Here is a 15445-nt window from a genome sequence, read left to right as displayed (position 1 = left end):
GCAAGGAATTGATGGTAATGATAGATCGTGGAATAAGAGTAGAGTAAGGAGGGAGAGCTGGATGTGATGGGGGTAGGGGACAACAACAAGGAGATAGCATCAATGAATAAGAGACAAGGTCAGTTTATCCACAGGAGGCACAATGCCTGAGGTCCAGGATACTTTTAGGGGTCTACAAAATGTTTTAATTTCATTTTAAAATTAGAAGAAAAGATAGGGTGCCTGGGTGGCTCAGTCGGTTAAGCATCCAACTTCAGCTCAGGTCATGATCTCACAGTTCGTGGGTTCGAGCCCCGCATTGGGCTCTATGCTGACAGCTCAGAGCCTGGAGCCTGCTTCAGGTTCTGTGTCTCCCTCTCTCTCTGCCCCATCCCTGCTCATGCTCTGTCTCTCTGTCTCTCTGTCTCTCTCTCACTTTCTCTCTCTCTCAAAAATAAAATAAAAACATAAAAACAATTAGAAGAAAAGATGACTGTAATAAAAACAAATACACAATAATGAATCCAGCCAGGATTACATTCATCTTTATACCAGTGCAATCATAAATATAATTTTTAATATCCTTTTTCAGAGGGACCCATGAAGACGAAGTGCCTGGAACTCACAAAAATTGTAATGTGGCCCTTAGGAGTCATCCCAGTGGATCCAATTCAATATAGTTGAATGCATTTATAATGGCAAAAAAGTAAACATAATCTAAATATCTAGAATTGTTTGAGTCCTGGTACTAAGGGCATGGGCTGGAAACAGAAGAGTTGATAATAAGAAAGTATGATACAGGGTGCTAGGCTGGCTCAGCAAGTAGAGCATGTGACTCTAAATCTCAAGGTCATGAGTTCAAGTCCCATGTTGGGCATGGAGTCTTCTTAAAAAAAAAAAAGTAAATTTTTAAAAAGAAAGTATGATACTTAAAACTGAGATTATGAAGTATGTGAAGCTACTTATAGTAAAAAGCCTTTGGTGACCATCTTTCCCATTGGTGGAGAAGAAATTGAGGAAATGGAAGCCAGTTTTATCAGTTATCTATTGCCATATTAACAAAGTACTCCTAAATATAGTGGCTTAAAACTACCACCATTGGGGCACCTGGGTGGCTCAGTTGGTTAGGTGGCCAACTCTTGATTTTGGCTCAGACCATGAGCTCATGGTTTAGGAGTTCGAGCCACACATCGGGTTCTGTGCTCACAGTGTGGAGCCTGCTTTGGATCCTCTGTCTTCCCCATCTCTGCCCCTCCCCCACTTGTGCTCTTCTCTCGCTCTCTCTCTCTCAATAATAAATAAATGTTAAAACAACAACAACAATAACAACAACAACAACAACCCATGGTAATATGAGCTCAGTTCAGTAGTTCTTTTGTTGGTCTTGCCTGGGCTCATTCATGTGGCTGCAGTCATCTGGAAGCTTGACTGGAGATGGCTAATGTGACCTCACATGTCTGGTGGTTATTGGCCAGGGCACCTCAAGGCTCCATGGAGCTTCTCATCTTCCAGTAGGGCAGACTGGACTTCTTTACATCTTGTTGGAAGTTTTCTAAGAGGGCAAAGAGGCAAGCTGCAAGGTCTCTTGAGGCCCAGACTCTGGGGACTCACACGATGTCATTTCTGCTACCATTCATTAATCAAAGCAAGTCAGAAGGCCAGCCCAGATTCAAGGGGTTAAAGAAAGACTCCACTTCTTGCTGGGAGGAGCAGCAAAATCACTACAAAGGGTCACGTGGGACAGGAGACAGTGGAGTGGCCATCTTTGCAAACAAACTTATCACATTTATTGGAAGAATTGTCTATGTGATACTGAGTCATCAAGAATCACCGAGAAGTTGATGCCAGTGGGAGTAAAGAGAGTGACAACAAGCCAGGTGCTAAAATCTTCAAAGCATGAGGGAGTAGTGAGCAATGTAATCTGATGCCATCAACTTCAAAGCTTCAAATATCTGTATTGTTTCATTGGTGAATGTCAATGAATTTCATTAATGAAAAGGAACTGTTCATTTTTCACAACTTCTTTGACTCAGTCACTCATCAATTTAGACTCTATCTTAAGAAAATAACTTAAACCATGGAAAAAACTGTATGCATGAAAATTTGTGGCACTATTTATCTGGGAGCCGTATCCCCAGTGCCTACAATGATGTCTGGCATATAGTAGAAGCACATGGATGCTCAGTAAATATTTGTTGAGTGAACTTATCATAGCAAAAAATGTAAACAACCTAAATATCCAATAATGAGGGCTAGATTAAATAAAAATTACAGTATACCTATTTAATGGAATACCCTACAGCCATAAAAAGTTATGACTTTGAGGCTATCAATCAATAGCCTTTAAAAACATGAAGTTTTTAAAAAAGCAGGATACAACATTATAGATCCTGTATAAAAACATCTGGATAGGAAAAATGTTCAAAACAACAACAGTGGCCAGGAGGATAATGAGTGATTTTTTTCTTTTTGACTTTATTCTAAAAGTTTTTAAAATATTATTGCATTTCTTTTATAATAATAAAAAAAAGTGCGCATTCATTGTGGAAAATGCTGAAAAGCATCAATAAGAAAAAAAATCCATAATTCCATCATTCAGAAAAAAATCACTGCCAATAATGAGATAAGTTCTGCTTTGTTCTTGCTCCCCTCCCCCCAACACACACACTTAACATATTCTTAGCTCTTTGGACATCTTTGGACTTCAAAAGGTGATTCTTAGTAGTCAGGTAGTGTTTACATGCCATAATCTATTTGGCCTACAGTGTAGGTCGTTTGCAATTTTTCACTAAAAACAACAACAACAACACTTAAATGAATGATTTGAGTCATGGTATTACTCAAATTCAGAAAGCTCTTCGGAAAAGAGATGATCAGAGTTTCGGGGAAGTTGGCTGGAGAGATGGGGTGGGTGCAATGGAGGCTGCAAGAAAAATTAGTCCGGGGGCTCCACCCTTGTGTGTTGCCGGTGTCTGTAGGCAGCTGCTCTACACGGGCTAGGGACTCCTCCTTCCAATGTTTTGAAATTAAAGATGGTGAAATCTTGATCTGAAGGACTAGAAGATGGGCAATGGCGTCCCTGCCCTCTGCCCTCTTGCCCTTCGAGAACAGGAAATTGTTTCCTGTCCTTGCCTTACACAGGTGTCTCTGAGCCATCAGCCTGGAGGAGTAGTCCTTCCCCCACCTGCAGATTAACTCTCTCAGTATGAGCTCTGGATTTGGGCAGTTGACAATTAGCCTGAGTTCAAGAATGGATATGACTCGAGTACAGAGGTGGGAACTTGCGGGGGGCACATCTACAGAAGTCAGGGGCGTTCCCGTCCAGAAAGTCTTCCCAGTAGTGGTCGCAGAAAGGGATGGGGTGGAAAAGACAGATCTGACGGAGGGAGGGATGAGGCTGATCCTTAGATTGGCAAGGGTCAATCCTGGAATGCCGCGGATGGCAATGAAGAAAGAAGCGGAGGGCGTGGAGGAGGAGAAGAGCAGACCGACGAAGCAGGTGATGTAGGATTTACAAACGGAGGAGGCGTGGGCTGGTGACAGGAGGAGGGCCTGGAGGCGCAAGGGTGCCCTAAGCGTACAAGGGATATAAAAGAGAAGCGTGATGGGAAGCTGACTGGCGAGAGCAGAGGTGGGGCACTGGGTGAGGGGCGCGGGTCAGGATAGCGGGGATGCAAGATGGGAGAATAACGGCAGTGCACATTTGGCCGGCACTTGGCAGTCTGCTTCCATCTAGATCCCTCTAATTTCCTCCTTTCTTTGAAGAAAGCGAGGTTCGGAGAGGTTAGGTGGCAGAGAAGGGTGGAGGCCCCGGGGGGCGCGGGGGGCGCCAGGGAACCGGCGAGCGCAGGGGCGAGGTGTGCGCCTTGCGTCGCCGGGGGTGGGCGCCCGACGCGGGCGGGTGGGGGGCGGGTCGGCGGCAGCTCCGGGAGGGGGAGGAGGGCTCCGCCGGCACACGCCGCCCCTGGCAGGCGGCCTGATCGCGCGCGAGGAGCGGCCGCAGCCGCTGCCGCTCGGGGCCGCCTTGAGCCCCAGATTCCTAGCGCTCCGCTCGCATGGCAGCCGCCTCGGCGCCCGTCTCCGAGGCCCGCTAGGGGCGGCCCAGCGCCCCGGCCCTCGGCGGAGCCCGTCGGATCCGGCCCCGCTCTGCGTCCCGGGGCGCGCTGCCTCCCAGCCCGAGGTGAGCACCGCGAGCGCAGGGGCGCGCAGGGCTAGGGGCGCTCTGGGGAGTCCAGGCCCCGCGCCGCGGCCGAACCGAGTGCGGCGGAGACAGGAAGGGAACGTGGGAGCAAGTCCCGGGGCGGGCGGGGGGAGGGGGGTTGAGGTGGGGGGCGGAGACTGCTCGCTGCCCGGAACCGGCCCCCGCGTCCCCTTCGTGCCCGAGGCCATCTCTCGACGCTGTCCCCATCCCCACGGAGTCCTCCTTGCGGACTGCGTTCCCTGCCCGGGCCCCTCCAGCGCCTGACCTCGCTCGGCGCTGCCCATCCTTCGCTTCCTTCCCACAGAGCCCACTCCCGGGCTCCTGGCTCCAGTCTCCTCGCCTGCTCAGTCTTCCCCGCCTCCGCCCTCCTGCTGCCCCCACCTCCTTCTGTCCGGACGACCCTCTTCCCCCTCGGCTCCTATCACTCAGAACCGGAATCCAGGTCCGGCCGCCTCCCAGCCTGTGCCGTCCCACAGGTGTCCGCAAGTCCGGCCGTCCATCCGTCCGTCCTCCTGGGGCCGGCGCTGACCATGCCCAGCGGCTGCCGCTGCCTACATCTCGTGTGCCTGTTGTGCATCCTGGGGGCACCCGTTCAGCCTGCCCGAGGTGAGCGCGCCCCCGGACTCAGGTCGCGGCCCTGCCCGGCCATCCCTCGCTTGCGCGTTGACCTCTGCCGGCCAGAGACGGCACTGCAGCCGCTCGACCCGCGGGGTTGGCGAGACCCATGTAGTCCCGTTGCAATTCGAGGAGTCTCTGTTCTGCCTGAGCCCAAAGGGGAGCTCCCCAATTACTGAGACCCCTCGTCCTCCAAGCCCCGCATCTCAGGGAGACGAACCCTAACCCGGTCTCACCCGTCCTACGTCAATCTCTTGCAGCTGATGACTGCAGCTCCCACTGTGACTTGGCCCACGGCTGCTGCGCGCCTGACGGCTCCTGCAGGTAGCTCTCTCGAACACGTGCTCCCAAACCCCCTTGTTCCCCGTTTCCCAGCAGGTCCACACCCACAACCAGGTCAAGCCCCATGGCAGAATGTCTAGGGGCTTAGAATCATGCTGTTCACTCCCTATTCCCTCATGGCCACAGGACAGACTAGTCAGCCTCTCCTTTACCCCCAGTTCTCCTCTGCTTTGCCTCTCTTGATGCTGCTTCTCGCTTATGCCTCCCCACTTTTTTACCCTCCCAAGGCTCATCCAAGCATTCTGAAATGTTCCTCCTCAAGATACCAGGAGGAAGACCTGAAGCTTGAGAGAGTTTGGAGATTGGGGCCCATGAGGAAAGGGGGGAGATAATGATATAAAGAGAATGGGTTTAGTCTGAGAAAAGCTGCGGAAGGGTTGCTGTGGAGAAGCACTCAGGAAAGAGGATCTTTCTTGATGCATTTGAGTAATTGACTCACTGGAGTGGGGGATGGGCAAAGTCTGTAGTAGGAGAAAAGTGCACATAAGGAAATGAACTGACAGAGCAAGGGGCCGGAGGGGCTGGCAGTGTTTGGGACACTCTGAAACAGTTCAGACCTTTGTCCTGAAATTAGGATGGGAGGATAGTCCTGATGACCTTTCAAGGTCACTCTTTTTAAGCCATTTCTGAGCACCTCAGACATGCTAGGAATGGCACTGGGGTTATTTACAAATATCTTAATTTCTTCCTCAACCCATCCCTGCCAAGCATATCTCCAGTTTACAGATGAGAACACTGAGGCCCAAAAAGGTTAGACAAAGTGCAGAACGAGGACTTGCATGCTGGCGTCTGATGGTCTGATTCCATGTGCATGTCCTCTGACCCTGTAGAACCCTATACCTACCTGGGATAGGCCAGCTTTCCCTTTAGGGGCTCTCATAGGTCCTGTTTTCTAGAAGATCTGGTCCTCCCTCATCCATTTCCTCAGATTCCCCTACCCAGAGCCCTGCTCCTGTGCTTCTCCCCATCAGGTGTGACCCAGGCTGGGAGGGGCTGCACTGTGAGCGCTGTGTGAGGATGCCTGGCTGCCAGCACGGTACCTGCCACCAGCCCTGGCAGTGCATCTGTCACAGTGGCTGGGCGGGCAAATTCTGTGACAAAGGTAGGGGAGTAGAGAGGTTAGTTGTTGGGCTGGGGACCCTGTGTGTTTTAGGAAAAAATCCATCCAGATTTAATACCTATTGTGTCTGGCTCAAACCCTCAAATACATGGTATTTTATCATTTTGGACTTTATACCTGTTGCCTAAATTGGGCCTCAACATAATCCTGTGAGGTGAGCCAGGCAGCTGCTGAAAATATACTCACATTTTACAAATGAGGAAACTGAGGCCCATGGATGAGATACAACTTGCCCCATCACTTTGAGACAGGTTGACAGTGCTAGGGCTAGGAGCCTCCAGAGTCCGATTCAGTGTTGTTTCCCCACACCGCACCATACAAGCTCTGGGTGGGTTTGTAGTGCAAGTCATGCCCACAGAGTTTTGGGTGGGGCCTGGGCAGGTCTGGGTGCCAGATGAGGGGCTATCCCAGAGCCTTCCCGGTCTCTCTCCAGATGAGCACATCTGTACCACGCAGACCCCCTGCCGGAATGGAGGCCAGTGTGTCTATGATGGGGGCGGCGAGTACCACTGTGTGTGCCCACCAGGCTTCCATGGGCATGACTGTGAGCGCAAGGCTGGACCCTGTGAACGGGCAGGGTGAGTGCTGGCCTGGGGGTGAGTGGGAGGTTAAGGGACAGTCTGGTGACAGAGAAGAAGCAGGACTGTAGAGAGGGTGGTGGTGAAGTGTTAGGGCTGAGGAGAAGTCCCACATGGGGGCGCCTGAGGATAAAACCCCAGCCTGCCAAAGTGTCCCCAGTTCAGTTTCTCAACTTTTCGGGTACCATCGGAACCATTTCCCCAACAACAAAAACCTGTAGGAGCTGGAGGCGTAACTCATCAATGTGTGACTGCTCTGGTGGGGAAGGTGGGTGCGGGGAGGTTGAGGACGTAGGACTTTACCTCGGGAAAGCTGGCACACAGCCCCTAAAGATGTTGCACACAGCAGCCTTGTGCCTCACTGTGAATGAAGAAATGGGGCTGCAGGGCTGGACTTGTCCTCATTTCTGCCTCAGGCCTGAGAGCTTATGAGGATAATAATAGCACACTTGCCTTGAGCCTGGCCTTTGTTTGACATTGGATTATCTCATTTAACTCTCACAGTTTGGGAAGCTGGGTACTATTCTCATTTTCTAAAAAAGATTTTAAGTAATCTCTGCGCCCAATGTGGCACTTGAACTCACAACCCCAAGATCAAGAGCTGCATGTTCTACCACCCGAGCCAGCCAGAAGCCCCCTTACTCTCATTTTTAGAATGAGGTGTTCAAGGCTCGGAGACAGTGGCTCAAGGGGACATAGCTAGAAAGGGGGTAGAAGGGTGGCGGTGGTCAGGATGCTGACCTGGGCTACCCTGCAGGTGCCAAGTTGGCATCAGTGGCGTCTTTCACCCCCACTGCAGCTCTCCATGCCGGAACGGTGGGCAGTGCCAGGACGACCAGGGCTTTGCCCTCAACTTCACCTGCCGCTGTTTGGCCGGCTTCGTGGGTGCCCGCTGTGAGGTCAATGTAGACGACTGTCTGATGCGGCCTTGTGCCAATGGCGCCACCTGCCTGGACGGCATAAACCGCTTCTCCTGCCTCTGCCCTGAGGGCTTTGCTGGACGTTTCTGCACCATCAACCTGGATGACTGTGCCAGCCGCCCATGCCAGAGAGGGGCCCGCTGTCGGGACCGTGTCCATGACTTTGACTGTCTCTGCCCCAGTGGCTATGGCGGCAAGACTTGTGAGCTCATCTTACCAGTCCCAGATCCTGCCACCACAGTGGACATACCCCCGGGGCCCACCTCAGCTGTGGCGGTACCTGCCACGGGGCCTGTCCCCTACAGTGTGGGGGCAGGTCTGCTGCGCATCTCAGTGAAGGAGGTGGTGCGGAGGCAAGAGGCTGGGCTAGGTGCAGCTAGCCTGGTGGCCGTGGTGGTATTTGGGGCCCTCACTGCTGCTCTGGTCCTGTCCACAATGTTGCTGACCCTGAGGGCCTGGCGCCGGGGTGTCTGCCCCCCTGGACCCTGCTGCTTCCCTGCCCCACACTATGCTCCAGCACGCCAGGATCAAGAGTGTCAGGTTAGCATGCTGCCAGCAGGGCTCTCCCTGTCTCCTGACTTGCCCCCTGAGCCTGGAAAGACCACAGCACTGTGATGGAGGTGGGGGCTTTCCGGCCCCCACCCTCACCTCCTTGGCTTCTCAGACCGGAGTAGCCCTTTCTCGCCACCCCTCTCCTGGGGTACACACACTGAGGGACCTCAGCCTCACACCAGAAATATTATTTTTTTAATACATAGACTGTAAGATGGAAATTTTATCAAATAAAACTCTGAAAGTGCACGTGGGCTCCTTTGCCAGAAAAACCTGCCTGGAATCCCAGCTGCAAGATGGCCAGAGCAGAGGCCTGGCTCTGGGGAAGCCTCAGGACTATGTTCCCCAAGAAAGCACAGTTTCCAAAGGAGAACCCAGGGTCCCCTTTTCCCCTCTGGGAAATGAGGGAGAGGTAGAGCCACAAAGGAGAACATAAGCAAGGTGCAAGCCAGCACCTGTGTACCTGCTCAGGATAAGACTGTGGGACGGGGCTCAGGCTCAGGGCCCTCAGGGAGAGGAGCGGGATCCCTGGTGGCTGCTCTGTAGCAGCTGCTGGAACAGTGAGTGGGGCTGGCTGCGCAGGGCGGCAGGGGAGTCCAGCTCCATGACCCTCCCCGCTTGTAGCACCAGCACCCGGTCAGAGTTCAGGATCGTGTTGAGCCTGTACGGGAGAAGGTGGTCAGTGGGGAGTGGAGGACAAGGCCCTAAAGAAGAAAGCTGAGCTGCTTGTCCCTCCTGTCGTCCCCTGGACAGCACAGGTCTGCCCCACAGGCGTTAGCTCCTGGCTGGAGATACCCTTGGACAATGTGTTACTATATAAAGGGCCTGGAGAACGAGGAGCTGAGATTCACGAGGGACTGGAATCTCCAGAGCCCTGAGCCCTGGGGTCCCTGAAAGGAAGGGAGGCTCTGGGTTCATGTCACCATAGTCCCTGATTAGATTCTCACTCTGGATGCGGGCACACCTGTGGGCAATGGTCAGCACTGTCTTGTCGGCAAAGCGTTTGCAGATGGTCTGCTGGAGCAGCTGGTCTGTCTTCTGGTCCACACTTGCCGTGGCCTCATCAATACACAGGATCTGGAACATGTGGAGAGGGTTGGGGAGGAAAGGGAGGAAGAGGCTTAGCCTTGGCTCCGACCTAAGCACCATCCCTCCTGGCCAGGCCCAGCCCAGCCCAGCCTACAGATCCCCCACCTCGAGCTCTAAAAGGAAAGCTGTCTTAGTCTCTCAAAACCTCTCCCCAGCTCACTTCCTCACCCTGACTGTCCCCTCCCTTCTTCTGGGCCCTCTTAATTATCTCCTCCTATTGTCTTACCTTGGCATCCGTGAGGAGAGCCCTGGCCAGACACAGCAACTGCCTCTGCCCCATGGATAAGCTCCGGCCTCCCTCACCCAGCTCACCATCCAAACCACCTGCAAGGCACAGCATCCTCACTCCCAGGTCCCGGGCCTCATCCTGCTCCCTCCTTGCTCCTTCCTGCCACCACAGGGTAGGACCTAGTACTCACCAATGGACATGATCACCTCACTCAGGTGGCACTGCTCCAGGGCCTGCCACAGGGCCCTATCCTCATGCAGGCCCTGGGGGTCCAGGTTTTCCCGAACAGTCCCACTGAACAAAAAGGGTTCCTGGGGGATGACAGCCAGCTGGGATCTGGGGGATAAGGCGGGGACAGGACATGGAGTCCTGACTAGAGATGTGGCCACTTCTGTTCCTAGCACAGGATTTTAGCTAGCCCTTCTGGGAAAGTTTGGGGCAAGACCCGAACATAACTCCCACTCTGGTCCCGAGTTGGCCAGCCACATACTTAGATCTGTGCCAATACCAAGAGGAATATCAAAGACATCCAAGGCCTTGACTCTATCCTAAGGAACTTACATCTTACTGAGGTATAAGACACGGAGAGCAGGAGTGAGATAAACTGTGTGGGCCTGACTCCAGCAGCCACTGGGGCAGCAGTGGCAAGGAATAACCAGAGTGTGAATGGGTAGGGGACACTTCAAGGTTGGAGGTGGGCCTGGAATTGGGTACTGAGGAGCTATATGGTGGAGCTATAAGGCCACCACAGGTAAGAGAAAACAGGAAGAGGGGTGCCTGGGTGGCTCAGTTGGTTAAGTGTCTGACTTCAGCTCAGGTCATGATCTTGCGGTCCATGGGTTCAAGCCCCATGTTGGGCTCTGTGCTGACAGCTCAGAGCCTAGAGCCTGCTTTGGGTTCTGTGTCTCCCTCTCTCTCAGAAATAATAAACATTTTTAAAAAAAATTTAAAAAAAATAAAAAAGAAGACAGGAAGAGCAGAGCCAGGCCTTGGGATCAGTATTGGACTTTAGAAGACAGAGCTGCCCTACCTCGTGCATACCATGAAACCCAGCAAAAATGATACTAGGTAAACCTGGAGGTTGGGGGTAAGGAGATGATTAGCCCCAGAAGAGGCCACTTGTGGCTAGGGGCAACTGGCCCAGGTCTCGAGCTGTCCCAAGCACCGCCTGCTGAGCACCAGAGCTGAGGGCATCAGTATGGGGCACTGCCCTTGGTAGGCTCGGGTTCAGGAGGCACAGGCTGGTGGGTCTCAACCAGAGGCTATGTGCTGGGAAATAGAAGGTGAAGCTGGAAAGGTGGGCCTGGGTCAGACTGCAGACCTTGACACCACAGCTATGAGTCTGGACCTGATCACTGGGAGCTCACCATCCTCACCTCCTTGTCTTATGCTCCATCCCGCCCCTGATTGGCCCTGGCCGCCCCGAATTGATATATAGCCTTCCTAGCTGGACCTTCCTCCAAGTGCCAGTAGTCTGGTTCCCTTCTTCTCTCTCCCCCAGACCTGAGCTCGGCCAGCTCCAGCTGGCTGGTGTCCACACCGTCCAGCAGCACTCGCCCCGAACTAGGTTCCAGCAGCCGGAAGAGCACCAACAACAGGGAAGACTTGCCAGAGCCCGTGCGGCCCACGATGCCCAGCTTCTCTCCAGGCTGCACGCGGAAGGTCACCCCATCCAAGGCATTCGGCAGCCCTGGCCGGTACACCAACACCACATCCTGGAACTCCACGCTCCCCTGGGTCAGCCAGCCAATGCCCAGCTGGTGGGTCCGTGGGTGGGAGAGAGAGGGAGACAGGTGAGGTGGAAGAAATCAGGAGAAGGAGGGGCAATGGAGAGTGGAGAGAAGAATAAAGAGAAAGGGTTGGTGTGAGAGGAAAGGGCGCATGCCACAGAGACGGGGCCCTATCGATGGGCACAAAGATGAGGGAAGCCGTGAAGAATGGGGGATCACATGGGGACGTGAGAGGAGCTGAGAAAGATAGTGAGGAGCGAAAGGAAAGGAAGTGGGGGAGAGATGGGGCATGTCAGGAGGGTCCTCCAGGGTTCCAGTGCCCAGGCCTGGGGCGGGGGTGCAGGCCTACCCGTGGCAGCTGGCCCTGGGGCTCTTGGGGTAGGTCACAGGAGTACTCCTCCAGTCGCTCGACGCTCACCAGCATGGTTTCTGTCTGCGTGAAGCTGCTCACCAGGCCGGAGAGCAGGCCCGTCAGGGAAAGTGCGTAAGATAGTGACAGGCCCACCAGTCCTAGGGGAGAGGAGCACAAGCCACTAGGGGATGCCTGCACACGGGGGTGCATGTGGAGCAGGGGTGGGGCAGAACGGGAGAATTTCAAACCATGGACTGTGGGCATGTAAAGGAAGCCAGCAGAGAAGCAGAAAGACACCAAGACCTAGATAGGAACCACAGGAGGCTGGCCACAAGGGAGCACAATGGGCCTGGAGAGGCTGCAAGGGAAGACCATGGAAGATGGGCCTGACAGAGTGCCGGGGATGGGGAAGAGCAGGAAAGGGGTGAAGATCAGAAGACTCAGTTCTAGTCCCAGACCCACCACCACCTGGGCGAGTTTCTCCCTAGGACTTAGTTTCCTCAACTCTACAATGCAGGCAATGAGAATCACAACACTCCTCCCAGGACCCCTGGGTGGGAGGTGAAACGTTGGTGGGGAGAGGTCTGGAGTGAGGGGACAACATGCTTCTGAGGTGAGAGTGAAGCTTCTGGGGGGAGAGGTGGCACCTGGGTTGGCGAGGCCCTGCTGGTGCTGCACCAGGGCGATGCCCGCGATGGCACTGACCACTGTGGCCCCCATGAGCTGCAGCCGAATGTCCAGCCACTGCATTGCGGCACTGGCAGCAAACTGGCACCTCTGGTTTAGCTCCAGGAGTCTCTGGTTCTCCTCTTCAAACCTGGTGAAGGCCAGGAGGGAAGCAAGGCCACTCCATTGTTGCACTGACCCACCCAGACTTCTTCCCCGAAACACGTCTTTCTTGGAGCTGATCTACACACCCACGGGCCTCTCCTCAGGGGTATAGAGGGGCCAGGGTTTGGCCTATCCCTTTATTCTGTTTCCTTCGTCTTTCCCCTAGGGCAGCACACCCACGTGCCCTTCTTCTCATGGGTCCTTCTCCCCTCCTTCGGCACCTCATCCCTCCCCCACTCCCCGTGGCTGGGAGAGGCAGACTTCATCACCTGTGAGTGGCCCCGGCGGCCCGGAGCACTGCGAGGCCAGCCAAGGTGTCGGCCAGGTGGGTGTAGAGGGGAGACAGTGTGAGGCTGCTCAGGCGCCGCAGCTCCCGGGACGAGGCCCTGTAGTGGCGCTGCACGCGGTAGTAGATGATGCTCAAAGGTGGCAGCAGCAGTAGCAGCCAGGGCAGGCCGGAGCCCAGCACAGCCAGGAGGCCCAGCAGGCCTACTGCGTTGGCCAGCAGGATGTTGAGCATGAAGGGAAGGCTGTCATCTGCACAGGCCACGTCGGAGGAGAAGCGATTTAGGACCCGGCCCGCGGGTGTGGACTCGAAGAAAGTCACTGGCGCCTGGGAGAGGGGGTGTGGTTGCACAAAGGCAGGGCCTAGCAGAAGAGGGGTTGGGAACAGCACTGGGGGATGGTGGGGTGGGGACAAAGGCCCAAAGTACAGAATAGGAAAATGTTCCCAGAGTTTGGGGGCAGAGAGGAGGGGCATGTGGAGCTTGGAGGGAGACTACCCCAGGGTGGGAGAGATACTATCCCATCCCCCTGGCCAGTGGTGACCCTAACAGGCCATGCTGGCCATTCCTCTACCTCCATGCAAGACATACCTACTCCCCTTTCAAGGGCAGGGAGCCAGTCTTTCGCTAGAAGACGGGGACTTCAGGCCAGTGAGCGAGATTGTTAGATGTCAGGAGGAACATCCTGATTACCCGTGGGTGGACAGAGTGATAAGGACAGCAGTCAAAGTCAGTATTATCTCATGGCTAAGCATTCGGATTCCAGCCCTTCCAGTTACTAGATGTAACTGGGAGACTCCAGGCAAGGAGCTTAATCTCTTAAAGGCCCCTGTTTCTCATCTCAGAAACAGGGATAATAACAGAATGGTAGCTCCCAAAGCTGCTGGTAGGATTGAAAGCCACATACAGCAGTCAGGTGCTTAGCACAGCCTGCCTGGCCTAGAGTAAGTGCTCAGCAACCACCAGCTGTTTAGATGGCTACTGTGAGGGACTGTCTCAAAGACGGCCGGTTCCTTTCCTCACCTTCTCCATCCCCCCAACTCTCTGCCTTTACTTGGGGAACAATCCTCTTAGGGCAGGGGACTAGGGCAAAGGACTTTCAGAAGCACCTCCTAAAGCCAGTTTATAAGAAAGGAATTCTATCACAGCCTGATGATGTCCTGCTCCTGGAGGAGAGGCAGAACAGTGGGCAGCTACTCCCTGACAGGCAACAGGATGACCTATGTAGTACCCGGTTCACAGCCTGGCTCTTCACAGAACTAGGTTTGCCCAGGTAACTTCACTCTCAGAACCTCAGTTTCCTCACCTGCAAAATGGGGATAACAGTACCTACTTCACAGGGTTATTATGAGACCCAGGTAACAGACATGAAAGGGCTTTATAACAAGAACAACATCATTAACAATAATTACTAATTGAGTAGTATGTGTCAGGCACTATTCTAAGCACTTTCCATGCACTAATTTAATCCTCGTAAGTCTACAGGGTCAGCAACAGACTAGATATACACATAGCAACAAAGATCAATCTTAAAAACAGTCCTAAACAAAAACTGTAAGAAATGGATCATCATTTATAAAAATGCTGGCACACAAAATATACGCATTTGCAAAAAGACAAACACAAAGATATATACTGGGGCACCTGGGTGGCTTAGTCGGTTAAGCATCCGATTCTTGACTCTTGATAGCAGCTCAGGTCATTATCTCCCAGTTTGTGAGATCCAGCCCCACATTGGGCTCTGTGCTGACAGCTTGGAGCCTGCCTGGGATTCTCTCTTGCTGTCTCTATCCCTCCCCCATGCACGTGCTCTCTCTCTCACTCTCTCTCTCTCAAGACAAATAAACATTTAAAAAATTTTTTTCAAATCCCACAAAGACACATACTAACTAACCACACTTAGAATGGTTGCTTATCAAGGAAAGGACAGAAATGGAAATAGGGTATGCAGATAACAGGGAGCAGATAAAAAAAATTAAAAAAGGATCTTTCATGATCTAAGGGGTGTCCTATGTTCCATGAATAACTCAGGCCTCTGCACTTGAAGTCCAGAACAGAAGTGACTCTGAGAAAGATTCTCTTCTCCCCATTTTACAGATGAGAAAGCTATAGGCTTAAGTAACTGGGTCTGAACCTAGGTAGATGCTCTCCAGGCCTTCTGAGTCAAGTGCTGCACCCTCCTGTGAGGGCTATCTTTTTCTGAGGACTAGGAGGTAGGATGGGGCCCCAATGGAGCCTAGATACTGAGAGGGCTCCCTCATGCCACCTCCACCCTCCCATCCCCTCACCATAAGGACTCGACGAAGCAGGCGGTGATGCAGGGTGGCGGCCGCTCGGATGGTGCCCGCTGCAAAGAGCACTGCCCGGAGAAGGGTGCAGAGGGAGTTGACGCCGGCAATGGTCGCATATACGGTGAGGTAGAAACGGATGTCTGAAGAGCCATTGGGGGCAGCTTTCGGCAGTGGGGACACTGAGGTGCTGGGTGGTGAAGAGGGGGCTGTGGGTAACCAAAAGTAGGGCCCCCCAGGGGTCCCTTCCCCTCCCCCATGCCAGCTCTCCCCACCAGAAGACACACCCCTGGAACACCAGCCCCCTACCTCTCAAGCCCTGCCTGGCAACACCT

At 53.6% G+C, this 15445-nt stretch overlaps 2 protein-coding genes across 8 annotated transcripts in view; one reads left to right on the top strand and one right to left on the bottom strand.

The window, feature by feature from the left end:
- Positions 1 to 3938: 3938 nt before the first annotated feature.
- On the top strand, positions 3939 to 8556 carry DLK2 (delta like non-canonical Notch ligand 2). Of its 2 annotated transcripts, none has more exons than XM_045057601.1 (6): positions 3939 to 4159; positions 4657 to 4786; positions 5056 to 5119; positions 6109 to 6239; positions 6691 to 6835; positions 7635 to 8556. In XM_045057601.1, the coding sequence occupies exons 2-6, from the start codon at positions 4711 to 4713 to the stop codon at positions 8368 to 8370; spliced, it is 1152 nt and encodes a 383-aa protein (XP_044913536.1). In that variant the 5' UTR covers positions 3939 to 4159; positions 4657 to 4710; the 3' UTR covers positions 8371 to 8556. The 2 variants fall into 2 exon arrangements, with proteins under 2 accessions (XP_044913536.1, XP_006931802.2); XM_006931740.5 differs by having other exon boundaries at positions 4485 to 4786.
- The window catches only part of ABCC10 (ATP binding cassette subfamily C member 10), a 27752-nt gene continuing 20787 nt past the window's right edge, over positions 8481 to 15445 (bottom strand). For 5 of the 6 annotated variants that reach the window (XM_045057596.1, XM_045057597.1, XM_045057598.1 and 2 more), the window contains 9 exons: positions 15111 to 15300; positions 12808 to 13151; positions 12355 to 12524; positions 11705 to 11865; positions 11129 to 11382; positions 9816 to 9961; positions 9623 to 9720; positions 9272 to 9384; positions 8481 to 8968 (listed from right to left, as the gene is read on the bottom strand). In XM_045057596.1, the coding sequence (XP_044913531.1) occupies positions 8815 to 8968; positions 9272 to 9384; positions 9623 to 9720; positions 9816 to 9961; positions 11129 to 11382; positions 11705 to 11865; positions 12355 to 12524; positions 12808 to 13151; positions 15111 to 15300 (1630 nt within the window). In that variant the 3' untranslated portion in view covers positions 8481 to 8814. Of the gene's footprint in view, positions 8969 to 9271; positions 9385 to 9622; positions 9721 to 9815; positions 9962 to 11128; positions 11383 to 11704; positions 11866 to 12354; positions 12525 to 12807; positions 13152 to 15110; positions 15301 to 15445 lie in introns of those variants that run through there. The other variant, XR_006597794.1, reaches the window with a different exon arrangement.

This window comes from Felis catus, chromosome B2 (assembly GCF_018350175.1).
Source record: "Felis catus isolate Fca126 chromosome B2, F.catus_Fca126_mat1.0, whole genome shotgun sequence".
NCBI classification, from domain to species: domain Eukaryota; kingdom Metazoa; phylum Chordata; class Mammalia; order Carnivora; family Felidae; genus Felis; species Felis catus.
This window is presented reverse-complemented; position numbering and strand designations above follow the sequence as displayed.